Genomic DNA, 27,421 nt, shown 5'->3' with positions numbered 1-27,421 from the left:
GATATGACGTATTTAAAGTTCGGCAGCGACGAAGTCGGCGGTGATCAGCTCCGCCCTCTGTGGACGCTCGGTGCTCACTGTGAGCCGGCACAGAGCAGCTTAGCTCGGCCTGTCCTGAGGACCAATCGCAGCTCTTGCCGTCTCCGTTGTCCCTTGACGGAGTGACGGACACTTAAAAAATATTCCGTGCACCCGGAGACGACGCAGAGGACTCTGTGTACCCTACGCAGAGCACTTTACGCAGGAGTATAAATTGGGCTTTTGAGAAAGGGTCCTATGTTCCCCGGTCACATACAAAGCAGGGAACATAAGACCCAGGGAACATAGATACGGTCCCGATTGAAGCACACGTGCGAAACGCACGGAAGCAAATGAGTTAAGCATACTGAATTGTGTAGAATTCCTCAGCTAACTTCCTTAAAGGGACAGGCTTGGTCCATAAAACTCTTCCACCTAATGTTAGGTAGTTAGTCTGTGGGTCGAAGCATTACTATTAATTAACTACAATATATAGCCTTCTGTTCTTTGAGTTTTGATGCTAACTGAAGGCTACAGGCTCTCCAACACACTTGGAAGGGAAGGTGAGTTTAACACGCTTCCAACATGATTTAAAATAATCAAAAAAGTAGTTGTTGATGATCATAATCATGAGGTGGCTGTTAACAAAAGTGTGTGACGGCCCTTTGCAAGTGTCTTAAAGACAGATAAAGACAAAAGCAGACACAAGCAGAGCTGACAAGTCTCCCCTCCCAACACATTCCTGGTCAGGCCCTTTTCCTCGACACTTCCTCCCCCTTCAGCCAGGCAGGGGTCAAGTTGACAAGTCTCTCATTGACCCTCACATGATTTGACTATATGGCCTTCACTCTCCACAACATCATTACTCACTTTCACTGGCGGAACACATTCATTCGTTTCCACAATGAAGACACACGATGAAATTATGAAATTCCTCCTGAAACTTAATTTGGGAGAATTATCTGAGCGTTACATTACAATGCACAATCTCTCTACATCACAATAACACAGTCTGGGGTGACTGTGAACAAGCAGTGTATAAGCACTATGAACCATTTATGCATTCATGCCTTCTTCCATTTTTGTAAATCTGATTTCATTTGCAACACAACACGACATTCAGTGGATATGATCACCATGTGAATGTGAGTCCAACCATCTTTGTCTTTTATTTCTAATTTTCTCTCCTGAAGGGAAAAAACAGGGAGCCCGTGGAAAACTCTTAAAATAATCTTTTTTTTCAAAACTCTTTTTCAAATTGTATTATATCTTTAAAATACATGAAAAAATACTGAAACTGTACTGAATCAAATTTCTCAGAGACAAACTAAAAGCCCCATTTTTTTACGTCCATCCGTCCCACACGTTATCTCCATCACTATCCTGCTGTGCGTCATTGGTATGGACATTAATGCAATACTTCCTCTAGAGGGCGGTGCAGAGTACCGTGTTACATCAACAGATATAGCGACCGTCGTAGAAGCTATTTTATTGTGGTTCATCTGAAATAGACTGAAACGCAAGCAGATTCCGTGGTGGTGGAATGCAAGACCACTAAATGTAAGTCGTCCCATTTATCGGGGAGCATTACTCATCGGTGTGGAGCAGCATTTTCCTCGAATTAGTCGGATATTTAATCGGACCAGAGTTGGACTCAAGCTGGCCTGAAGAAATAAGGGAAGAATCTGGTGCACGTCGATGGCGTTTGACATGTTAACCTTAAATTGCCAAATACTAACAAGCTGAAAGAGGGCGTTTTGCCCCCTAGTGGAGCGGAGGCAGACACACTTCATTCAGTAAATCCATTTGAAACTAGTACGTGTATACTAATCCATCTATATCACACTGTGAAGCATGAAGGCGTGACTTGATTCCCCCCTCGCTAACAACAGACAGCTACATCTCCTGAAAACTCCTCTCCTCAAATAAACTTAAGCCTTAATCCAGCGCTGTGCTCCGACTGAGCTCACAGAACCGGCGACAGTTTCCTACACTTCACAGAGTCGGAGCCTGTCGACATCTGCAAAGAATCTTTAGGCTCAGCAGCATGGCAGCATTCCATTAAAAGCCAAATTGCGAGCTGGCAAAAACTCTGAGGGAACAACGGAAAGCCACAGCCAGTCCTGTAATTTAAACCTTATTTTAAATTGTGATGGCCTGACAACATGGACTGAAAGAGCGAGGGAGCAAATAAGAGCTAGAAAGACAAAGCAAATGAGGACAAAAGGCAGAAAAAAAAGAGGCAAACGACAGAGACTGACAACCACTAACAATACAGACTGAAATGTGGACATTCTTTCATTCTGGATCATGAAGAAAACCGACATCATCCAGCGAAAAACAGGCCGCAATAAAACGACAATAAAAAAGAGGAAGTGACGACACCGAGGAGAGGGAAAGTTGACAAAAAAAACCGAGAGTCAAACTTAACTTAATAATGATTATCTCTGCTGATGTGTAACACATGGTGGACGTCTGCTACTACAGTTTGAAGCTTCAAGGTGTAAATGTCTGAAACATGCTTCTGCATCCGCGAGTCTGTAAACACGTTTGCGTCCAGCTGCATTTCAGCGTATACACATTCTCACAGAGAGCAGAGCAGCGCATCGCTCCATCTGGCATTCCTGAACATCTGAGGAACCAAGATCATTCACTAATCCTGCGAAACAAATCCAGTAAATAAATAGCAAAAATAATACAGATAAATCAATAAATATGTGCTTTAAGCACGTTAGTGACATTTCTGAGAGGAGCTTTGAACAAACAGTTCACTGTTTACAATCATGTTGTAGAGTCAATATCACTGCAGGTTTGTTTGGTAAACAACACCTTAACCTGCTGGTGAGTTGACTTTGAAATTGAAAAAACTTTATTTATTCAGAAAGGTGAACAACACACAAACATACAAACAAACTGGTCATTTGTCTTTATGACGTGATATAAATGTAAAGAGCGTTTGTACTAACTTCTACTCATGATTCAGTGAACTGTGTCACTTTTAATACTGTTTTATGATTATTATTATTTTCATTATCAGCCTCATCTAGTTTTTGAGTCGCCGTGCAGTGTTTGTCTTGTGTATTGTTGCACTCCTGCTTAAAAAAAACTAATAAACTAATTGGATCACTGACATATTTTACAGCTGTGATGGTGTCATAAATGACAAACTTTAAACTAACAATAATAAATAATACTGTATTCTTCCTCAATACACAAATAGAGAACATAACATCGTCCTTCAAAGTGCATTTGCTTTTGCAAATTAATTGTATATATATAAATTGTTGACACGCGTGCATGAAAAGCATTTAGCTTGTCGTTAAAAGACCTGTGATATTTAATCATGGATGTAAATAAAGTTATTTTAACACTAAAATACTGGAAATATATTCATGTGGATGCCGGGAAAATAAGCTACTCTTACAATACAGTGAAGATTAACAATAATTTAACTATAAATCATACTGTTTACCGCTTTATCATGTCATTTGAAAATGTAATATCATTATTACAGGTGCATTCGTTACAGCAAATGCATTGTATATGAATTAAACCTTGAGAAATAGTCGTAAAAGAGTAGTGTTAACACTTTTATCACTAAAATATTGTAAACTTATTGATGTGGACACCAGGAAAATAAGCTATTGTTACACTGGAGTAAATGATTTAACTAACCACCAACATTAACCAATGCACTGTTACTGTGGGCAGGTTTTTTTATAATGTTAGCAGAAAATGTAACATCATTCTTCAGAGTGATTTTGCAAACAAATTGTGAATAAGTGTAATCTCTAGGTAACAGTGTTGTCATTTAACCTGAAAAGAAAAGTATTTCAGGGGAAAAAAAAGGACAAAACTGACATAAAAGAACTCTGAGTGCGTTGCGTGTGCACTAAGTCCTCAGCTGCATACCCGCCATGACGAAAAAAAAGAAGGCGTGATGGAAAATATTTGAGGAAATGGCAAATGGTTAATGGGCCAGCACTTGATGTTGAATTCCATAGTCTAATGTGTCTCAGTCAGGCACAGGAGCAAGTGTTGTACGTGTGCCGGCAAACAGGCTGGAGGTTCAAGTCCCTGAGAGGACCCGTCCAGACGGAGACAGACAGATTCTCCCCGGACGCAGGAGAATGTGGGTGTTTACATTTCGTCTTTGCACAGTTTTTACATCTCGCGACTTTAACACATCGTTGCAACCGATTCCGCAGCACGTCTGCAAAGGCACGTCATTTAAAAACGCACACTTCTGCGAGTCAGACCTTTACTTTAGAGCAGTGCAAGTCTGCGTGGACGGTTTTACAAACCCCTCGTCCGTCTGCATCAACCTGGACTGACCTGGAAAGCTTCACACTTTCCGAGCTAAACTCACCGAAACAGCACGACGCAGTCACAGACTCCCAAAACCCACCCCCAAACTTCCAAGAATGTCGGCTCAGCTCTGCGTTTCTTAAGTATTAACAGCGATATGTTCAAACACGTATCAGATGTCACTCTCCAGAGTCAGACCCCCTCATCCCCCCGCCTCTTTCACTCTGAGACCCTATACTCCCCCTCACCTTCCCCATTTCCCAACATTCCTGGGCCGTGCCCCATCAGTCAAAGGGCCGATTCATAGGGTTAATGCTGCAGCGAGCGCAGACAGGGTTTTTTGAGACAGGATGTTTGGCTGATACCTTGCTCTGCTTAGGCAAACAAGCCACCAAAATTTGATTAGCGAAGGGCAGAGAGGGAACAGTCTTCTTGTCTTACTTCACTGCATCCAGGCCACACTAATGTCCACTAAGTATTATTGCTTTACTCGTTTCCACATGTTCAAAAGCCAGGACCCTAATGACGACAAGGTGGACAAGCGTCCGACAATAACAATGACGTCATGTGACAAAATCGGAGTAGGGAGGTTCATCGCAAACTCTTTGGCACTTTCCTTCTGGACTATCAAAGCCTTATGATGAATATCTCGTACGTACCTCATAGAGTGTCCAATGTCGGGCAGTCACATTTTTTACAAAAATCTTGTTATGACAATGTCATTTATTATTACTCTTATCTGTGGTACCTTCACTCTTTGCTTCATTTGGGTGGAGCTCACATGTAAGTCTGCAGATTTGTTCCTTACGATGCAAACTACGTCCACACACCACTTTTCAGATGCTTTGCTGTTGTGGCTGTGTCCACTCAGGAGGACGCTTGTGTCATAATATGACATATCTGTCTTTTTCCTAATGATGGATGAATGGATCTACGGCCAAACAAAGAGCCGGCCTAAAGGCCACATTATACTTCTCCGACTGCGTAATGCGTTATCCGTCTGCGTCACCACATAGACCACTCGAGCCTTTATACTTCTGCGTCGTGGTGACGGATAGGCGCTGCAATTTCCCGCCTGATCAGTAGGGGTCGCTGCGCAAGGTTGTTGTGCTTTTGGCTACAGTGAGCAATGTGGTCCGAGGGAGAAAGACTGTTGTTGTTGAAACAGTGGCCGTTTCTCACTTTTCTGTGTGACGGAACGCAGTTTTAAGATAATTTGAGGCGAGAAATTGGCCATTTAGAGTCTAAACATGTGCTGTGTGTGTTAAGATATGACGTATTTATAGTTCGGCAGCGACGAAGTCGGCGGTGTTCAGCTCCGCCCTCTGTGGACGCTCGGTGCTCACTGTGAGCCGGCACAGAGCAGCTTCGCTCGGCCTGTCCTGAGGACCAATCGCAGCTCTTGCCGTCTCCGTTGTCCCTTGACGGACACTTAAAAAATATTCCGTGCAGTCGGAGACAACGCAGAGGCTCTTCGACAGGTTCTGCGTCGACGCAGAGGACTCTGCGTAGCCTACGCAGAGCACTTTACGCAGGAGTATAAATTGGGCTTAACCCTTTATAGGGCCTTAAGACCCTGGTATACTTCTACTTGAAGAGTGCATTGGGTGTGGACAGCGAACACCAAACTAAACGAACAAGGGTTTCGATTAAGAAGAGCTGGTGTGAAAGCGCCCTAAAACTTAAAACAGTTGCGCAGATGTGCCATCTTCAAACACAAAATAAAACCTACAGAACCTACAATCTACATATCTTAAATATGATTGAATGTTTTTTACAGCATCAGTGAAAACACATGACTTGGTTGACTGAGCACGGCAAATTCTCCTTTGTCTTTGTTTCAAATTGACTTAATTATATTTACATGTTGGGGTATTTAGCGGACACTTTTATCTGCAGCGACTCACACGGGGCTCACGACCTGTTCTACCCACTGAGCAACTGTCGCTCCCTCTTTTTCCTGCGAAAACACGATGACGTGCGTTACTTTTAACGGCCGTCAGCCATTAATGTTTGTGGTGAACTTGACTGCTTTCAACTTGGGATGATTCACTATTTATGTCATCAGTCGAAAAGAGTAGTAAAAAAAAAAAGTTACACAATATTAACCGCGGTAACGTTGTCACCGAGCTCTAGGATGTTGTTGTTGTTTTCTTCTTCTTCCTCCGACTTTGTTTATTTTCCATCCTATTCACGACGATTGCTGGTAAATGGGAACGTTGTTAATCGCCTGTGACGCTTGAGGTATTCCATTGTTATGGTAAAGGATAAGCATGATAATAACGGGCCGACGATGCAGTAAAACAAGGACGTGTGTGTGTGTGTGTGTGTGTGTGTGTGTGTGTGTGTGTGTGTGTGTGTACATGTAAATGTCAAAACCTATCCTTTTGGGGAGCTTTTTCAGGGTTGGGATGTGGTTTTAGGGTTAGGGTTAGGGTTAGGGTTGGGTTTAGGGTTAGGGTAAGGGGCTCGGGAATGCATCATGTGAATGATGTGTCCTTACTAATATATATAAACAAGTTTGAGTGTGTTTGTGTGTGTGTGTGCGTGTTCTGATAGCACCCCTATGTGAGCACTGAGACGATCTTATCACCGAGTCAGACAGAAATTCCTCTCTGTCTCTCTCTCCTTGTCACACACACACACACACACACACACACACACACACACACACACACACACACACACACACACACACACACACACACACACACACACACACACACACACATACAGGGATGCTCTCAGGAGATATTAGTCTGCTTAACTTCCAGAAGATGTTTCCCCTCTTTTTCAAAGCAGAGCTGTTTACTGTGTAAAGGGAACATTAACTGTGTGTGAGATAATAGAGCCTGGAGCAGTGGTATGTATGGACCACACCCTTCTGCTTTTTTCCTCTTAAAGGTAAGGTAAATAATTTGCTTTAAATTCATCAAAGAAAGCACCGCAGCACACGCTCAGAGCATCTATTTGTTCTGTGGAAACATAGACGACGACCGACGCGATCGCCTGAAGATCCGTTTAAAGATCTGAGCAGCGTTGATTTTATTCTACGTAAACATATATTAAAAGAAACTTTAAAAGTCCAGCTCATTTCCTGTTATTCTACACAAAGTGTTTGTCTTTTAAAACATCAACGTTGAACATTAACAACAAAGGCTTCGTGCGGATTTCTTGGCTACTGTTGTTTAGCCAAGTCTCGTTCCTGCCGGCGCTCTTGGCCTGAACTCGACTTCTCAGCTCCAGCTTTCTGGTGTGGGGGCAGGGGGATCAGAGACCACACACACACACACACACACACACACACACACACACACGCACGCACACACAGGTTTATCCTTTTAAGGACTCTGCGTTGACTTCCATTCTTTTGGACGGCCTGAAAAAGCCTTATCCCCGACCTTTACCTAACCACAATTCCTCAAGTCACAGCCCTCAAATTACCCAGTTCCTCAGAAATGAGGTTCTGCCTCATTAGGACCAGGTTTTGGTCTCCATGAGGTCTACTGGCCCCGGACAAGGTCAGTAATTATGTCGGTAACAGCCCTTAAGAGGTAACAAACACAAGTATTTATATATATATATATATATATCTACACACACACACACACTTACACAGATTTACCCTCACACTCCAGATCATTCATAAAAACAGCTCCACTTCCACACATGTGTCCTCTCACCAGCTCACAGCCCATAAAGCTCTTAGAACATTTAGACAGCGTTAGAAAACAAACAGAAATGCATGTTAAGCACGTTACACTCTGAGAAATAAAAGTGCTAAATAGAACCGTATAAGGTTCTCAGGCTTGTCCTCATAGCAGAACCCACCCTGGAACCCTTTTAAAACCCTTGATTCAGGAAAGGGGTTTTAAAAGGGTTCTCTGGATCAAAATGGTTCTTACAGGAACCATTAGTGTGACCAAGAACCCTTGAAAAACCTTTTCTTCGGGAAAGGGTTTTTTCAGAAGCAAATGTTTCCGGGGGTAGAACCTCAGCCCTTGTATTAGGACCCTTTTGGAACCCTTATTTCTAAGAGTGTAGTCTGACTGAAATCGACTGGAAAGCACACCCAGATAATGCGGCTGAGAGTCAAATTACTATTTTGCACGACGCATTAACAGTATAGATTGAACCAGGAGCCAAACTCGCGAAGCAAATGTTGCAGTTTCAGGCTCAAAGAATTAAAGATTTGTGGAGTTTTCAGCATTTGTCACTGAGAACAACACAAAAAAGGCTTTGTATTGTTCAAGTCGAGCTGATATTACGACGAAGCAGCTCACTGAATAAGGAAAACATGGACATTTTTCCCAGAGTGGTAATGTGTGCATTGGCAGGGCCAGTGATTCCTAAACGCTTGCCTACAGCTTTGCCACTGGACATCTTTTTTTTTTTTTAGCATTTATCTCAGAGAAGAACACAGGATCCGTTTTTTACGCTTCACTTTGATTTTAAATCAAAAAGCAAACAGCTCACTGAATAAGGAAAACATGGAAAAACCTTCCCAAACTGGTGACGTGTGCATTGGCAAAGGCTTGTGATTCCAGTATTTTTCTGAAACGCTGCCTGCAGCTCTGCCGTTAAACACACACACACACACACACAGCAACACAGGCTTCAAACCTCAAACTCAAACGACACGTCTGAAGGTAACCTCGGGACTCAGAGTACAAACAAACTCCGGGAAACTCTCAATGGAATTACTGCAGCCTCTCACTCTGAGGACTCTGACAGCTCTGCGGCGCGGTGACAACACAACACAGGACTTAAGGCCACATTATACTTCTCCGACTGCATATGCGTTATCCGTCTGCGTCACCACGGAGACGCCTCGAGCATTTATACTTCTGCGTCGTGGTGACGGACACTCGCTGCAATTTCCCGCCCGATCAGTAGGGGTCGCTGCGCAAGGTTGTTGTGCTTCTGGCTACAGTGAGCAATGGCGTCCGAGAAAGAAAGAGAGAGAAAGTCTGTTGTTGTTGAAACAGTGGCCGTTTCTCACTTTTCTGTGTGACGGAACGCAGTTTTAAGATCATTTGAGGCGAGAAATTGGCAATTTAGAGTCTAAACATGTGTTGTGTGTGTTAAGATATGACGTATTTATAGTTCAGCAACGGCGTTATCGGCGGGGATCAGCTCCGCCTCTCTCAGGACGCCCGGAGCGCACTGAGAGCCGGCACAGAGCAGCTTAGCTCGGCCTGTCCTGAGGACCAATCGCAGCTCTTGCCGTCTCCGTTGTCCCTTGACGGAGTGACGGACACTTAAAAAATATTTCATGCACCCGGAGACGACGCAGAGGCTCTTCGACAGGTTCTGCGTCGACGCAGAGTCTCTACGTAGCCTACGCAGAGCACTTTACGCAGAAGTATAAATTGGGCTTTAATAGGTGCCCGTTCACCTTTCAACGCCGTCCACAAGCGAAGCCCGGTGGAGGCTCCATCCGAGCGGGTTTGTGGGTTTTCTTCTAACGCTGCGAGGACCTCTCCACCCGACCCCGGCACGTAAACAAATAAAGCTCCAGTTTCATCATCTAGAGGGGGCTGTTTCCTGTCTAAACTCAGCCCTCAGCCCACAAGCCTGCACACACCCCCCCACACCCCCACACCGTATACACAGGCACACAAAACTCTACACCTCCGCCTCATCACAGCCACTCGGCTCCCCCCGCCCCCAAAATGCCAGTCTCTTTCCACTGCTCAATTGCCGAGAGGAATGGAGGGATTTGAGGGAAGAAAGAGGGAACGAGGGGGGATGGGCGGTTTCACAAGGCAGAGGGAATTGGGAGTATGCACGGGGATCTTATTGCAGCTTCATCCTAGAGAATTTTCTTTTTCTTTTTTTTTCGCAGAGAAAATGTAGGCAAAGAGAAAGTAAGTGAGAGAAAGAGAGAAGGGGAGGGAGAGGGAGAAAAGCTACACTGCTGTGTCATATAGATAGTGAGAGAGACCCAGCCAGACCCCCACTGAGCCTCCATGCCTCCCTGACAATGGGAGCTTTATGCAAGTGAAGTTTTTTTGGCCGTCTTTGAAAATAGGAAGGAAAAGAAACAACATAATAACACGAGTGAATGTAATTCACTCATTTATGTGGACACTCCAATGGGGTGAGGGGGGGGGGACACACGCTGTGTGTTTACACTCCTGAGTGTGGGTGTCCCTGAGCCACACTACTTTGTTTTGTTTGAAAAAAACGGATAAATCCTGCTCCAGACACTCCGGCCGTCCGCACGACACCCGCGCTTCAAAGACCTATGTCCACGCGTAAAGGCCACATTATACTTCTCCGACTGCGTATGCGTTATCCGTCTGGCGTCACCACGGAGACGCCTCGAGCCTTTATATACTTCTGCGTCGTGGTGCGACGGACACGCGCTGCAATTTCCCGCCCGATCAGTAGGGGTCGCTGCGCAAGGTTGTTGTGCTTCTGGCTACAGTGAGCAATGGCGTCCGAGAAAGAAAGAGGGAGAAAGACTGTTGTTGTTGAAACAGTGGCCGTTTCTCACTTTTCTGTGTGACGGAACGCAGTTTTAAGATAATTTGAGGCGAGAAATTGGCCATTTAGAGTCTAAACATGTGCTGAGTGTGTTAAGATATGACGTATTTATAGTTTGGCAGCGGCGTTGTCGGCGGGGATCAGCTCCGCGTCTGTGGACGCTCGGTGCTCACTGTGAGCCGGCACAGAGCAGCTTCGCTCGGCCTGTTCCTGAGGACCAATCGCAGCTCTTGCCGTCTCCGTTGTGCCTTGACGGAGTGACGGACACTTAAAAAATATTCCGTGCAGACGGAGACGACATAGAGGCTCTACAACAGGCTCTGCGTCGACGCAGAGTCTCTGCGTAACCTACGCAGAGCACTTTACGCAGAAGTATAAATTGGGCTTAAATCGAACGAGGCACAAATGATCTTTTTTAAATGTTGTTTTGAAAATGTTTGCCTTAAACGCGGCATTGTTTCAGACAGTGTTCATTTTGTCAACGAAAAGCACAACGCAAAAACCATACGTTGTCGTTAGGGCAGGACGAACGTGGGACAGTGCAGCACTTTTTTGGGGGGCTTTTCTATTAGCGACAGTAACCTGGTACCTGGTGCTTTTATTAGTACCTGCTCTGGTGAGGTTCCAAGCGAACTGGGTCGATACTATGCGTGACATCGTCAGACTGGCCGGCCACCGATTGGTCAGAGAGCGCCGTCACTTGGAAGATTCACGAGCGCAACTTCCGACACGTGAATCAAACCGAACAATGCCGAACTGTAGATCACTTAAAAAGACTTAAAAATCCTGAAAATGTGCGTTAATCTCCAACATTTAGCAAAGGAAATGTCTAAAATCTCAATATTTAACAGAGGAGTCTGGTTAAGTCTGTGCTCCGGTCACACAGGAAGTACTGAATAGATCTTTTTAATGAACTTCTCATTCTAATGATTCAGTTACACATGTAAAATGCAGCCATGCTATGATGACCCCGCCCACGTTGAGGAGGTACTATACTAATGTATGTAATTAGTAAACTGTGAAGGGTTGAGCCATGCCGTGCTATAACACATTTATAAATAAACTGTTTATTACATCTCTTTATATTTGAAATTGTCCACTAATGAAAAACTAAATTTCTATTCTAATCTAATTAACTATTCGACTTTTTTGCGATTAACCACGAACAAGACATCTGAGAACATCATCATTTCCAGTTTGGGAAACACACTTTTTTTAGACATTTTTTGGACCAAATGATCGATTAAGAAAATAATCGACAGAATAATCAATTTACTTCACCTCACACACACACAACTCAAAACTTTCTCCATTTATACTCCTGAAACATAACGTGGGCATTACCAGATCAGCGTTCAGCTTCACACCTGTCTGGTCACAGAGCTCATATTCACACGTTCACACGCTTCACATGCATGTGACTCACCTGTGTAGTCTCTTGGCATGATGTGAGGCGGACTGGAGAGGAGGGGGGGCACAGTTTCAGTGTAAGACAGGGTTGAGTCTGGTCAGAGTGGAAAAAAAACACAAACATAAGCAGAAGAAAAGCAAAAAAATCATTCTTGTATTTATGATTTATTCATATCTATGTTTTACACAATTAAAAACATGTATGATTTGCACAGGTGGAAGGCGACAGGTGGGAGACGTCACCTTGGACATGATGTCAGAATGGTCAATAACTATTGATTAAAACCCTATAAAAACAGTCCCTGGTTGCACAGATGGAGTTCCTCTGTTACAAACTGTCGTCGTCAAAATGGACGCCGGGTACTCAATAAAGCCCCGACTACATTCGGTGGCACTTTCACCACACATGCATTTTCACAGTTAATCTGTGTTTCCAGGCTAAAAATACGATGCTGGCGCCACCCTCTGTGTCGGGGACTGGTTTTAATGTAATGTGGGAGCTGATTTTTCCAAACTCACCCAGTGGCTTGTGTTCATCTGAGCGGGACAGCGAGTACGGAGGAGGAGGTGATTCTGGAAATGCAACAAAAAAAAGAAGGTTAAATTAAAGGCCGTGTTGTTCTTCATCCTAAATTATCACCCGACTTAAAAACAAACGAACCAATCGCGGCTCACTCACACAGAAACAACCTTTTAATCCTAAAAAAATGACGTTCCCACACGACTCGGCGGCATTCTCGTGCAGTTTGTAAAGGAATGTGCTTTGCATCATTATAGTGTTTTAACCGCTTTTAAAGAGAAACGAGTGTGATGAATGTAAGGTTCAGTGTGGGCACAAAAAAACCCCTGGTTAGGTTTAGGGTGTGTTTATCCTCGGAGATATTCTTGAAATAAAAATGTATGAGAAACCTAAGTATGATACCTTTAATTACATGAGAATGTCCTTTTAACACCATCACCAACAAACCAAATTATTATTGACTTTATTTTACTGACTCTTGCTTTTTTTTTAATACTATACTTTTTATACTCATTTTTAATTTGTGTGATTACTCTTAATGCTGACCATTATGTGCTTTTACATTTGTGAAAGGTGCTCTACAAATGAATATTTATTACTTGCTTATACACTCTTAGAAATAAGGGTTCCAAAAGGGTCCTTTTACAAGGGCTGAGGTTCTACCTGGAACCATTTGCTTCTGAAAAACCCTTTCTTCTGGAAGGGTTCTTGGTAAGACTAATGGTTCCAGTAAGAAACGCCTTTCCTGAATAATAAAAGGGTTCTTGGTGGAACCCTCCAAAAGGGTTCTTGGTGGAACCTTTATAAAAAGGTTCTACCTGGATCAAAAAAGGTTCTCCTATGAGGGCAAGCCGAAGAACCTTATATGGTTCTACTTAGCACTTTTATTTCGACAACAATAACATAGCCCCCCCAGACACACACACTCAGACTGAATCAATGTGTACATTTGTAAAGGTTTTTCATGTTATTGATATTTTAGATGTTTCTACTTTGTTAATTAAAAAAAAAAAAAAAAAAAAAAATATATATATATATACATATATAACACTAACGTTGGAAAAAATATGTGTATCTTTAAGATCTTGTGCTTATATCACAGTATATTCCTGCATATTGAATTGAATTAAATCACAAAAGGTGTCAGAAAATGTACTAATAGATATTTTACCCCCAAAAATAAATTTTTGACGAAATGTTAACGATAAAATGCAGTTGCTGTCCACATGAAAACAAGCCTGCGTGACTCAGCTTTGTATCATATTGGTGTTTTATTTTGGTAGAGATAAACCCTGATAAAGAGTGGGAAAATCCAAATCTTTGGGAAAATGATGACGCCATAATTCCAACCCCTGTAACTTCTCTTCGCCGTAACTTCATCTTTTTGTATTTTTCTGTGTTTGTATACATTCTAATGTATACTTATCCAAATAAAGCTTTATTTAAAAATGCTCTCCTGCCATGTAGCGTATGCTCAACGTCTCTGGCGTTGGTGTTTTACTGAAAGTCATTTTTTACTTGTGAACTGCATCACTACTGGTGTTAACGGAAAAAAAAAAAAACACTCAACGTAACAGGAGAAGAAAGAGTTGCTTAGTAAAACTTACAATGTGAAATTATAAATAACCTTCAGACTTACAGTAACACAAACAGCTGCAGGTGTGAAAAACGTCTTCACTGCCTCATCAGTTATATTGTGTTACTACTAAAATACACAGGAGTTCCCGGCCGTCACATGATCAGAAGACGACACACGTGTCCACTGATGTGGTGGAAAAAAAACAAAACAGGCTCAAACTTCTTCTTTTTAACGTCACTATGGAAACAAATGCGTTTTCTTTTGGCTCATAAACTAATAGATAGAGACAGAGATTTTAACTTCACACGAGAGCTGGACAACCACAGGAAAATCATCATGGAAATAAATGATCAGTTGATATTGACAATTATCTTGACTTTAAGTTGGGGGGGGGGGGGGGGGGGGATAAAATGTGGTTTTAAATAACTTCATGAGCGGAACAATTGTGGTGAAACATGAAAAGATTTGATATGTTATACTTAAATGTGCATTTACACTGTATATGTTTAACTTTTCTTACATTGCGATTAAAGAAAAGTCAATTGCTGTCATTAAAGGTTATTATATTTGGCCACATTTGTCTGTGTGTGTGAGAAACATTTTTTAGCACACGGATGTAAATCATGGCCTAAAGAAGTAATAATAAGACGGTGTTGGTGATTAACAACTACATTGGCTGGGCATTATAGTTCTTTTTCAAACGCTCCCTCAGTCAGGTCTGATAGTTTTGCTTGTTCGAGTTTCGAGCGAAGTTGAAAAGATGTTTACAAATTCAATCTTCTGCGATCGATAACGTTGAAATTAAACATTGTTGAAACACATAATTTGAATAGACAACAAGCTAAGACATCTTTTTCATTAATTCGATGGGTTCAATTACATGGGAGAACAGGGACCGTCTGCAAAGTGCAACACCCGAAAAAAGATATTAATAAATGAATCCCTTATTATTCCCTTCTCCGCATTTAACCCATCCTCTAATAGGAACCTTGCTAGAATTAGGAGCCACCACTGAGCAGGGTCTACCCCAGCCCTTTTTTGAGCTGGACTCGAACTGGCAACCCTCCGGTGGCAAGCTAAGTTCCTTTTCTACTTGGCCATGGGCTGCCACGTCACCGTATCACAGTGTTGTGTCATCAAACTTACTGTAAGCATTACTGCTGTACCGTACGTGACACTACACTGTGATATGGGGACGTTATTTAAAATAATTACTCACAAAAGCACTTTGATACAGATGATACACAGACTGATACAGCGTAAAAACAACGCTACATCAATTTTTGTTCACAAAGACCCAAACTGTGGCAGAATACTTGCCAAAAGTTACACACTGTTGCTTTAAGTTTAGCTCGAGTCTTTGTTTTGTTCTCTCTTTGTCAAGTAAAAAACTTTGAAAAATGTTATCATTCACCATCACAACTTTTAAACACTGCATGTTTATATCAAGACAAAAGTGTTTTATCTAACACAGACTTTCACAAAAATAAAAAAAACAGTTTCTCTGCTGTGTCTACTGCTGTAGGAACAGTCTCCAGTCCAAAGTGGACATGGGTTTTTGTGGCTGCGGCCCCTTTAAGAGCAGAGCCAGTAATTGCCGGAGTCCTCAGTCAGTCAGATAGCCAGCGAGTCAGTCTGGCGCCAGCGCTAAGCAAACTGTATATTATCGGCACTCCTTCACCTAAATAACAAGAGGAGGACCTCCTTGTCAGGGAGGAAAAAAAAGAGAGCCTAAGTGCAACTTGAGAGCGAGCCTGAATTGGATGATGTGGGAAAAGCAGCAAAGTTTTAAACAAATTTAAACATGTGTGTGTGTGTGTGTGTGTGTAATGAGTCTGGAATGTGGAGAAGACATTTTAAAAGAAATGGTCGATTAAGTCAAAGCTTGTAGAAAGATTGTGGAAAAAGAAAAGTGCAGAGTCGACGACATGCACTGATTCTGGGATGTTTCACTGATGCATTCAATGTCATCATCAATATCCAACACTAGTGCTTCTGTGACTACAGGCTTCAGTGTCATGTTGTATAAAGTCAGTTTTTCTCACTTGACATCATCGTCATCATCATCATCATCTGTCTGTTTAATAGTTAATTTCCTTTTTTATATGTGTGTTTTATGTTTTATGTTTTATGTATTAGTGTGTTAAGGTTCATCTAAAGTGGTTTATATTAATACAAAATAAAAAGAAGATGATGAAAATGAAAGAGGAAAAGGGCAGTGATGCAAACACTGTGCACCAGACAGTCTTTTAACACCAAGAACAACAAGAGCTGACTTCAACCCCCGAGCTTCCACCTTATGTGATGTTAAATGTAAATGACGCGTAATCTGTTATAAAGTTATGGCACACCTTTCACAATTGTTTCTATCGCATGGCAAAGCTGTCCATTTAGGGCCAAACGTCCTTACCTGGCTCACATAAGCGGCTGTAGTGGTAAGGGTTGCCGCACACCTTGGCGCTGTCCACCGCGCCGAAGCTCTGGCAGTGGCACAGTGACTTGAGTTGGGCAGAGAGCGGCAGGTCGCTCCAGCGGTACAGCTTACACAGCAGGAACTGTGGAGAGACGTGATGAGAGCCGAGCCGCAGCTCGGTGCTCGGCACCATGACGCACTCGCTGGGTAACCCTCCTTTGGCGTCTACAGCCTTGGCTAAAGCCTCCAGAGATTTCTCCTTGAGTCTTTTCAAAAACACATGAGCAGTGATGGCCACCTCGTCCTCCAGACCAGCGTGCCTCATTGCGCACTGACACGGGCCCCCTCCGTCTTTCCTCGGGGCCCAATAAGGGCTCCGCGGTCGGAGATCCCATTCCCCAAACAAACAACACGTCACCGTACTCCTGTCGCCCTCCTGTCCCGGCCTGTAACCTCTGTGCTCCAGGACGCACATGGCACCGCGGTCATCCTGCGCCTCCTCCCCCCGCTCCGCGCACTCCGTCACGTCTCCAGCCTCTCCTGTGAGTCCCGGAGCGGCGTCGGTGTGCGACGCTGACCGCTGCTCGTGTCTGTGGAGCTTGCCCGAGTGTCTGCCGCACGGACCGTTCCGCGCTCCCTCACCTCTTCTGCTTCCATCCCGCCCGTCGCTCTCGGTGACCAGACGGCTTCTCCAGAGTCGCCGTACGAGACCTGAGCGTTTCGACTTGAACATACGACAGCCTAGACAGTTTTGGATGAGTCCTGTCGGTCCCGTCGGGATCTCCAAAGATGCCACATCGATTTAAACTCGTCGCGCAATGCTCGAGGTTTGTGCACGGTGCGCGCAGCATGCGCGCCCGGTGCTCACCGTGTTCTGTCTGTCCTGCAGCATTAGAGAGAGATTCTCAGTCATGCGTCTGGAGAAAAGAGCGAAGGCTCCACACGGTCACTGCTCAGTGACCTGCTGTCGCCAACTCAATTAAGCCACAACTCTTATGCCAATCCGTCAACTGCCCAACACCGTGGAGATCTCACACACGACCCACGAACCATAGTCAGAGCGAACGCGCGAGTCCACATCCACGGAGAGAAGAGTATCAAAAAACCACACACACACCGACACTTTTACACAGTTTCTCCTGGAGCTCGATGGCGAACTCCCCTGCTCAGTAAATCCCCTCTTCTTTCTGTCTTTCTTCACCCTGAAATAAATCCTCACAGCGCTGGAATCCAGCCGGTCTGTGTCGGCGTGGAAGAGGCGACACAACCGCGCGTCACTATCCCGGGATAAAGCAGAGCTGGACGCGGACTCCAACGTGCCAAACTGCAGGACGGACGGATTCCGTGCTGAGAAGTTGTTCTAAAGAGAGCTGGAATTACTCCACTCCACTCTGCACCAACCCCGCAGGTCCTCTGCGGACACACACACACACACACACACACACACACACACACACACACACACACACACACACACACACACACACACACACACACACACACACACACACACACCAGAGTCAAGTCAGACATAATGGCACAGACTGCGTGGATTTTCAAAATTAGACTCATGCGCACACATGATCGTAGACGAGCGGTTGATCCAAAAACACACGTGAAATTATTTCTGAGCTTAAAAACAATCAATAATGTTGGTTTTATTCCTTAAGTTTATCTCACTGAGGAGTTTGTACATTGTCTTAACTAATTATAGAGGGGAGTTTATTTACTTTGACTTAAAAAATGGACAAATATGTTTTCAATATTAGACCTAAAATGCAAACTTATTCATCAGTCACTTATTTCAGAATTTCTCCATCTTATAGAGCTCTCTATCTCGACTATGTGTTTGATTGATTGATCTATGAGTCATGCACAAAAAAGCTCAACATACTCCATTACATTTAAATGAACTGCATACATTGCATATATTCATTTACAACAAAACATTCAGCCCCCCCCCCCCACACACCTGCTCAACATATATAGGCTATAGGTTATTTTCCTAAAACTCAAGCTCCATCCAAACTAAACAAATGAAAGGACATTACTATAAAATAATGTGTATGCATGTTAACCTTCCCAAAAAGAACTGCAAAGCCATGGATATAATAATAATAATAATCCATCCATCCATCCATTATCTACCGCTTTATCCTCCACCAGAGGGTCGCGGGGGGTGCTGTGCCTATCTCAGCAGACATTGGGTGATAGGCGGGGTACGCCCTGGACAGTTCGCCAGTAATAATAATAATAATTATTATTATTATTATTATAACGATAGAAAAACAAATGTGTGTCAGGAGCCGCTTCCGCCCCTAGCATTCACGCTCTGGCCCTAATAATAATTGTGATAATAATAACACTAACAATACAAAAAATACTACTACTAATTATAGTAACAATAATAACAACAACAACAATCATAATCATAGTAATTCATAAAGCCACTGAAAGTAGTTTTTTTGGTTTTTTTTTAAACGTTACTGCAATGCTTTTATTTTGAAGGCCACCTGATTCAGCACCACATGTGATCCGCTCATACTTTACTCTCTCTCTCTCCCTGGCTCTCAGTGTCTCTCTCCCTCTCGGGGCCACAGAGGAAAGCTCTGGAGCCATTGGTTGATTCCCGCCATCATGTGCCAGTCTAGACACTTTGGCGGCTGGGAGCCGCACTGATTGTTGCGCAAACACGGTTTCAAGTTTCTTAACTCTTAAAGACGCAACATCCTGCTGTGCTCTGCTCTCTCTGCTCACTCTGGGAATGTTGCGCTGCTGCTGCTGCTGATCTGTGTGGAAGCCGCGCTGATCAGGAGTGAATATAGAAGGGGAAAAAAAACTACTGCAAGGAGAGAATTAAATATACTTTACACACACACACACACATACACACACTATCGAGGCCCAGTTATGCAAAAAAGTCATTGTAATAATATATAATAATACAATACGATGCAGCGGTATTTAGATATTGACAGCTGTTAAATTGATTAATTTACATGAATTATATTGTTTACCCTTTTTTTTATTTATAATTGCATCACATTTTTGATCAGACTTATTAAATTCCAAGTTTTCTGAAAACTACAGAGGCCCTGAAGTGCAAATCACCACCACAAACAGGAAAAGACGACTGAAAACAACAACAACAAAAGCAAAAAGGAGCACCGTGGGGTTCAGTGTCTTGCCAAAGGACACAACGGCATGTAGACGAGCGGAGCCGGGAATCAAACCCCCAAACCTTCAAGCTGAAAGACAAGTTGCTCTACCACCGAGCTACAGTCGCCTCCAGACAGGGCTGCAACGATCACTGAATTAATTATCAGCTATTTTTAATAATGGGTTAATGAGTTTGAGTGCATAATTAAAACAAGTTCTGTGGTTTTTCAGCTCCTTAAATATGAATATTTTCTGGTTTTTTTGCTCCACATAACAAAAACATCATTAAAACTGAATCATTCAAGTCATTTGAGAAGATCATCATTTCCAGATTTGGAAAACACAGGTCAGCGATTCCAACATGTTTTAGCATTTTGTGGATCAAACAAATGAATTGATTGTGATAATAATTAGTCGCAGCCCTGGATGCAGACCTGTGACAAAGGCATGGGTGCTGAATTCTCTACATGGTGCTGAAGTGGCTCGTATTGTTGCCTCACAGCAAGAAGGTCAGCAGTTTGAATCCCTGTTGGAGTTTGCATGTTCTCCCTGTGTAATCAGACGTCTCTTTTACTAATGAAGAGCTGCTTGAGAGTCATTTCTGTCACCAAAACACGGAAGGTGTTATTTCTCTGCATGTATATGTTATGCAGCTATTACTGCTGGACAAAAGTCAAAATTTATTTATTTTTCTTCAAATTTTGGACCAAAAATTTTGCGTCAAATTTTTTTTTAATTTTTTGACCAAACATTTTGGGTCCAATTTTTTTTTTTTTTTTGACCAAAAATGTTGCATTAATTTTTTTTTTAATTTTTGGACCAAACATTTTGGGTCCAATTTTTTCTTTTCAAATTTTTTACCAAAATTTTGTGTCAATTTTTCTTTTAATTTTTTGACCAAACATTTTGGGTCCAATTTTTTTTTTTTTTTTTTTTGACCAAAAATGTTGCATTAATTTTTTTGTCAAATTTTTTTTTCAATTTTTGGACCAAACATTTTGGGTCCAATTTTTTCTTTTCAAATTTTGGACCAAAATTTTGTGTCAATTTTTTTTTCAAATTTTGGACCAAAAATTGTGGGTCAAATTTTGCATCAAATTTTGGATGACAGTATAGTATGACGTTTTTGTCAAATTTTGGGTCAAATTTTTTTTTTAAATTTTGGACCAAACATTTTGGGTCACATTTTATATATAAGTAGTATACATCTATTCTCACAAATTGAATCTTCTAATTTTTTTATCGTAAACTCCTCCTCTGACGTCTCCTCATTTGCAAATTTCCTCTGACAAATGAATAGATTAGTTTCAGTTATGAGTCACGGGTTTGTACTTACAATGGTTTGTTTCCTTTTGGCGGTGACCAGATTGGTCAGATGGTGAAGAATCATCCTCATCTTCCTCTCCTAGTATTGTGTGACAGCACAATCTGAGAAAGGTGTTATTTCTCTGCATGTATATGTTATGCAGCTATTACTGCAGGACAAAAGTCTCTGGAATACAGCAATGAACAAAATTAGCAATCAAAATAAAGTAAATACGACAAATGGTATTTAGAAAATGTCAACATGAGAATGGGGGGGGGTTAAGGTATCGCTCAGTGACAGGTTTCTTATGTACCAACGTGACCTCCATCACTGCGTGAGACTGGCATTTCAACAACTCCACAGGCGACGTTTCAGCTGCAGGATTAGCCCCCAGTGTTCTCGCTCCATGACTGGGTCAACTCTTCATATCACAAGAGTTAATCCTGGGTGTGAGTGGTATTCCCAGTTATGTACGCCGGTCCAGAATCAATGTCCCCAAACTCTGCTGGAGTATGCGAGGGATGACATGGCCGGGCTTATGCCGAGTGAGGCTCGAGTTACATCGACAGAAGGACAGAGTTAAGGAAAGAAGAGGAGAGCAGTGTGAGTGTGTGAGTGTGTTTGTATTTGTTACCTCTTTACGACCTTTTCTGGCATAAACACTGACCTTCTCAGGACCAGTAGTCCCCATGGAGACCAAAACCTGAACCATTTGAATTGTGGTTATGGATAAAGTTAGGGTTAGTCATTAACTGGTTATGGTTAAGGTTAGGGATAGCACTTTTTTTTTTAGCCTGCCCAACTGAATAAGTCAATACAGTGTCCTGAGAAGAACAGCTGAGCAAACCTGTGTGTGTGTGTGTGTGTTCTTGTACTTGCCCCATACTGAGGATCAATGAGAGTTTTTAACCAACAAAGTGAGGACATTTTTACGGAGTGAGGACATTTTGGTCGGTCCTCACTTTATTTTCATTGAAATCACTTCCTTAGGTTGGTATAACATGCTATACTCTGTTTGTCAAAAAAAAATAAAAAATACAATTTGGATGACATAGTATAGTATGACTTTTTTTTGTCAAATTTTGGACCAAACATTTTGCGTCAATTTTTTTTTCAAATTTTGGACCAAACATTTTGGGTCCAATTTTTTTTTTCAAATTTTGGACCAAAAATTTTGGGTCAAATTTTTTCTTTTTTCAAATTTTGGACCAAAAATGTTGCATCAATTTTTTTGTCAAATTTTTTTTCAAATTTTGGATCAAACATTTTGGGTCAAAAAAATTTTTTTTAAATTTTGGACCAAAAATTTTGCGTAAAAATTTGCGTAAAATTTTGGACCAAACATTTTGGGTAAATTTTTTTTTCAAATTTTGGATGACAGAATAGTATGACGTTTTTGTCAAATTTTGGGTCAATTTTTTTTTTTTTAATTTTGTAGTAAAAAAAAGTAGATATTTGTAATTGTGTTGATTTATAAAGTGGAAATGCTGGTCCTCACTTTGTCAGCTCTTTTACCCGATCCTCAGTATGCAGCAAGTACAAGAATGTGTGTGTGTGTGTGTGTGTGTGTGTGTGTGTGTGTGTGTGTGTGTGTGTGTGTGTGTGTAGATGGGTTGGCTGGGCACCTGTTCAAAAAAGTGTTCCCCTGTGTAACTCAATCAGATGCATGGATGCAGAAAGAGAAGTGTAAGAAGCTGTGGACGAGCCTCGTCGGGAGTTGAGTGTCACAGTGGCAGGAAACTTAATTTCTGTGCCTTTAAAATAACACACAGACTCATATTAGACACCTGGCATCAGCTGCAGCTTATTTGTCTTCCTCATTTAACAATCCAGCATATAAGGGTTAGCGTAATGGTGCGACTCTGCAACGTACCATAAGGTTGTTTTTCCCGCCTTTGTTTCAAAGTGCAAAACACACACTGGGTGTTGTAGAGCAACACAAGATGATGGCCTCCATAAACCAAGGCCCTTGCCTAAAACACCACATATTTTTATTTTTATTTTGAAGCAGTTCTAAACTCATACAAACATCTATCTGTATGGAAGGTATATATATATATACGATTACTGGCCAACAGAGCTTCCTGAATGTTACAAACTGGACCTTTAATACAAAATGAAATGGGAGAGGACCACCAACCTCAGCTGAGTCAAACACATAAATCACAGTGGGTGTAACGCACATTCCTCACAGTCAACACTCAGTTCCGTATCATGTCGTCAAAGTCTGAAGTGGAAGAATTTAGATAACGTGACATATATATTACAAGTAAGGTCATGTGTACTGTGAAACCTCATTAAGTAAAAGTGCAAATACTCAACTGGGAATTTAAGTGGTAAAATAAGAATGAAATGAATAAAGAGGTACAGTTCCGCTGATTAACGTATTATTATTATTATTTTAGGGGGCGGTAGACGCCTCATACGTTATCTCTTGGCATGTTTTTCTAATTTCTGTGGTGTGAAATAAATGAAAATCACATTAAAAGTGCAGAGGAGACGTCTGTCTTTGGCGGGACATGTTCTGGGAGGTAATGGGTTTTATACTATGTGTATTTTGTGATCACACAATCCAAAAAAGGTGCTATTTCTCAGCATTCAGGCTGCGAGTCCTGAGGTCGTTTCCTATATGCGAATATAAGAAGATTCTGCTTCTTATGGCAGAAAAGGTGCCATCAACACTATTTTGATGTGGCGTGATCCAAAAAAAAGCCCAGAAAGGTCTGCAATAATCCAATAGGTTAACTTTATGTCTCTGTGATCTTTTGAGAGTATTTGTTGTTTTTCTGCATCACGTTTGAACAAGTATGCAAAAGAAAAAAGTATGCGTTAGCGTCACCCGAAAAGTACCGAAGTTTAATCCTCACGAAACAAACATTCTACGTGAACAAGCGTTCCTTTGGTCTGGAGGTGTAGCTTCAGAGGGAAGTCTGAAGAAAGGATCTCAGGACCGTTTTTCCAGGATCTCCAACCCTACCTTTAAATGGTATTGTGTGAGCTAATTTGACGATGGTTTGTAATATTACAGACGTTTTGCAGATGTATTACAGATGTTTATATTTAAATATCTGACCCTAGCCCTAGAACTTTAAACCAGGGGTGTTAATGTTCGTATTCTGCAGAGCTACCTGAGGTGCAGTCGGTTCACTGTGGGAAAGTAGTAATTGACAATTCATCATCATACAAGACTCAGTGGGGACCACTTTATTAGGTACATCGGTTCAGCTGTAAGTTATTGCCTGGTGAGTGCACCTACTGGGATCCCTTTCAACTACTGAAATCATATATAGTCCCATTAAAAACCTCTGTCTGGTTCTGTGGATTAAAGTCTTTTTCAATATGTTCAAAAACCATTGTGGCACCAGCATTGAAATGCTTTTTTTGTTTTGTTTTGGTTTTGTTTATTTTGCGCAGACTGAGCTTAAGAAAACCTCTGTCAGTTGCCAAATTGTTCCGATTGTGTGTGTGTGTTGATGATAAGGTGTGTGCGTGCATGTTGTGAGAGTGGGAAGAGGAGGGTGGTGGTGGCGGCGGCGGTGGTGGTGTATAAAGGTTGGTGGGAGAGTACAGAGACAGGGAGTCCGGCACCAAACTACCTCCCAAAATAAACGCCGTCCTTGCGTCTCTGTGTCTGTCCAGCAGCAGCAGCAGACCTGTGTCGCTCCCACAGCAGCAGCAGCAGCAGCAGCAGCAGAGTCTGGGGCCAGGCAGCCTGTCACAGGAACAACATGTCATCAGCTTCATTGCTCCCCTAATGGCTCTCCTCTAGACATGGCAGACAGTATGTTGCTCCACCAAGGCGGCAGTTTACTCTGCACTAACACACACACACACACACGCATACGCGCATACATAAACATTCAAGCACACACAAACACTCCCCGCAGCCACTTACAGGCCGGCACTGGAGAAACTAGGAGGCCCCCCTTATGAAAACATACAGGGGTGCTAGAGATAATGTCTGGCCAGAGCACTGGACTCAGGCCAGGCCGTCCTCTTAATCTGACTTCCATAGGGGTCTGTGTACAGACTCACTGCCCAGACCGCGTCTACGAGTCTCGGAGCCTTGACGCGTTGCGTTGCCGCCACGTGATTTGGCTAATCAGCGTTAATAAGCAGTGGGAAGTGCGAGAGGACTGAAAACACAAAGAAACGTCTGTAAAAAAGATTCAGAAGTTAATTTCGTCCTCTCAAAAATCCCAGACATTCTTTCAAATTTGATGGGATTAATGTGACCTGCCACCGCCACCTCTGTGCTGCTGCTGCTGCTGTATACACACAAACGCTCCCTCAGTCAGTACCCCGATTGTACTGCTTGACAGACGAAAGACGTAGCATGCAAGTGCCGTGACGTCGTCTCCGCAAAGACCAAACAGAGGCAGAATGATATCGATGACAGCAAGAATCACAGCCCAGCCTCTGGGAACAATGGAATATCAATGACTGGAATATCCATCCATCCACCTTCGACCGCTTTTATCCTCCACTTGAGGGTCGCAAGGGGCGCTGGTGTCAATCTCAGCTGACATGGGGAAAAAGGCAAGGTACACGCTGGACATGACAGGGCCACATATAGAGACAAAAAACATTCACTCTCACCTACAGTCAATTTAGAGCGTCCAATTTACCCAATCCCAATAATGCATGTTTTTAGACTGTGGGCGGAAAACAGAGAACCGCAAGCTCTGCACGGAAACTCTATACAGAAAGGCCCTTGTTCTGATAGAGTCGCGAACCCGGGTCTTCTTGCTGCAAAGGCGAGAATGCTAACTGCTATACTTTTGGGCTAAACTAAGATGTTAAAGTTTGGTGAGAATGTCTGTGAGTTTATATCCAGCATATTACACAATATATACAAAATAAATCTACAGTATATTACATTCCCTCGACCTAACTGTTGCTGCGGTGTCAAAAATGATCCCTACGTTAAAAAAGAGAAAAAGTGCGAGAAACTCTACACTTCTTGAACTTAACACTTCTCAGTTCAGTAGCTGGACTTGTGGCCACACACACACACACACACACACACACACACACACACACACACACACACACACACACACACACACAGAGACATCCTCAGCACTCATATTTCACAGCTCTAGCTCCACTGAATTCCGATGCATTTTCTTTCAAAGCCACATATTTATTTAGTTTCTCATGCTTCGCGGCTCCGACTCTCACGCTCTTCACTGGTACTGTACAGTCGAGCCAGTGGCTGCACTCGGTGGCTCATTAATCACTCTTCTCCTGCCCCCCCAAGCCCCCCCCCCCCGCCCCAACTCCTTTCTCAGTAACAGAGTCACTAATTAATGGAAAGCACTTTATGACAGAACACAGGGGTTTCCGGGAAATTAACCATTAATCCAGACTTCCACAATATACGTCTAATAGCACGAGGTGGGTGGGGATGGATGGGTCCGAAATGGTGGAAAAGGGCAATGGCAGCGAGACGACGCGAGACCGAAAGAGACCACGTTTGCGCTGATGCGGGTTTTTAGTGAGGTTAACCAAATGTGCAGGTGAATGGCTGCTGCAAAAATGCACGAGAACAATTTCATGCATGTGGCAAAATGGTAGCGTTTATGTCCTTACAACCTTTATTTTAAGACGGCGTGAAGGAAATGGAGAGATTCTCCTCTTCACACGTTATAAATGTTACAACCATGGTTCTCAAACTGTTGTCCATGTACCAAGCTTCCCCTGGTGGTAATAAAAACCCTCAAATACTGTTCTACTGTTTATACCAGGGTATGTGATCGGAGCGGAGCTGAGGACTTTTGACCGAAGTGCGTAGAAAATGAAACAAATAACATCAGCGATTGTTTTCTCATCTTAATCTAAAGTATATGTGAGGAAGAGGAGGATGATGATGAGTGATGAGAGAAAAGGGTGGCTGAGGAACATGTGGAAAACAGTGGTTTACCACTGTGGAGTAAAGAATTGAAGAGTTAAGACTGATATCAGTTTCTCTTCAGAGTTATGGAGTGTCTAAAAATATGGCTCGATGATGCACTGGAGCCATAGTTAACGTAACTCCTCCTCAAGTGCGGTAATGGTATAAAAACTCTCAGCGAGCTTTATCAGCCGTTTACACCGTGTGTTCCAGGTGTAGTTGGAGCAAACTCACCAAGCCCAGACATGAGATTACTCTCCATTTGTAGTGAGGTGGTCAGTGTCAAGTCAGACATGATCATTTTTTATCACTTTACATGC

General features: G+C 42.6%; 1 protein-coding gene across 1 annotated transcript in view; it reads right to left on the bottom strand.

Annotated features, from left to right (window-relative positions):
* LOC310936798 (mothers against decapentaplegic homolog 6-like) overlaps positions 1-17,594 on the bottom strand; it is a gene marked incomplete at its 3' end in the record, with an annotated part of 32,198 nt that extends 14,604 nt beyond the window's left edge. The window contains exons 1-3 of the mRNA XM_083900948.1: positions 16,738-17,594; positions 12,748-12,801; positions 12,245-12,322 (exon numbers count right to left, since the gene is read on the bottom strand). Coding sequence (XP_083757074.1) covers positions 12,245-12,322; positions 12,748-12,801; positions 16,738-17,473 — 868 coding nt within the window. The 5' untranslated portion in view covers positions 17,474-17,594. The remainder of the gene's footprint in view (positions 1-12,244; positions 12,323-12,747; positions 12,802-16,737) is intronic.
* Positions 17,595-27,421: the final 9,827 nt, after the last annotated feature.

This window comes from Microchirus variegatus (genome assembly GCF_963457635.1).
Source record: "Microchirus variegatus genome assembly, chromosome: 14".
In the NCBI taxonomy this organism is placed as follows: domain Eukaryota; kingdom Metazoa; phylum Chordata; class Actinopteri; order Pleuronectiformes; family Soleidae; genus Microchirus; species Microchirus variegatus.
Note: the sequence above shows the minus strand (reverse complement) of the source record. Positions and strands in the feature narration are given on the sequence as shown.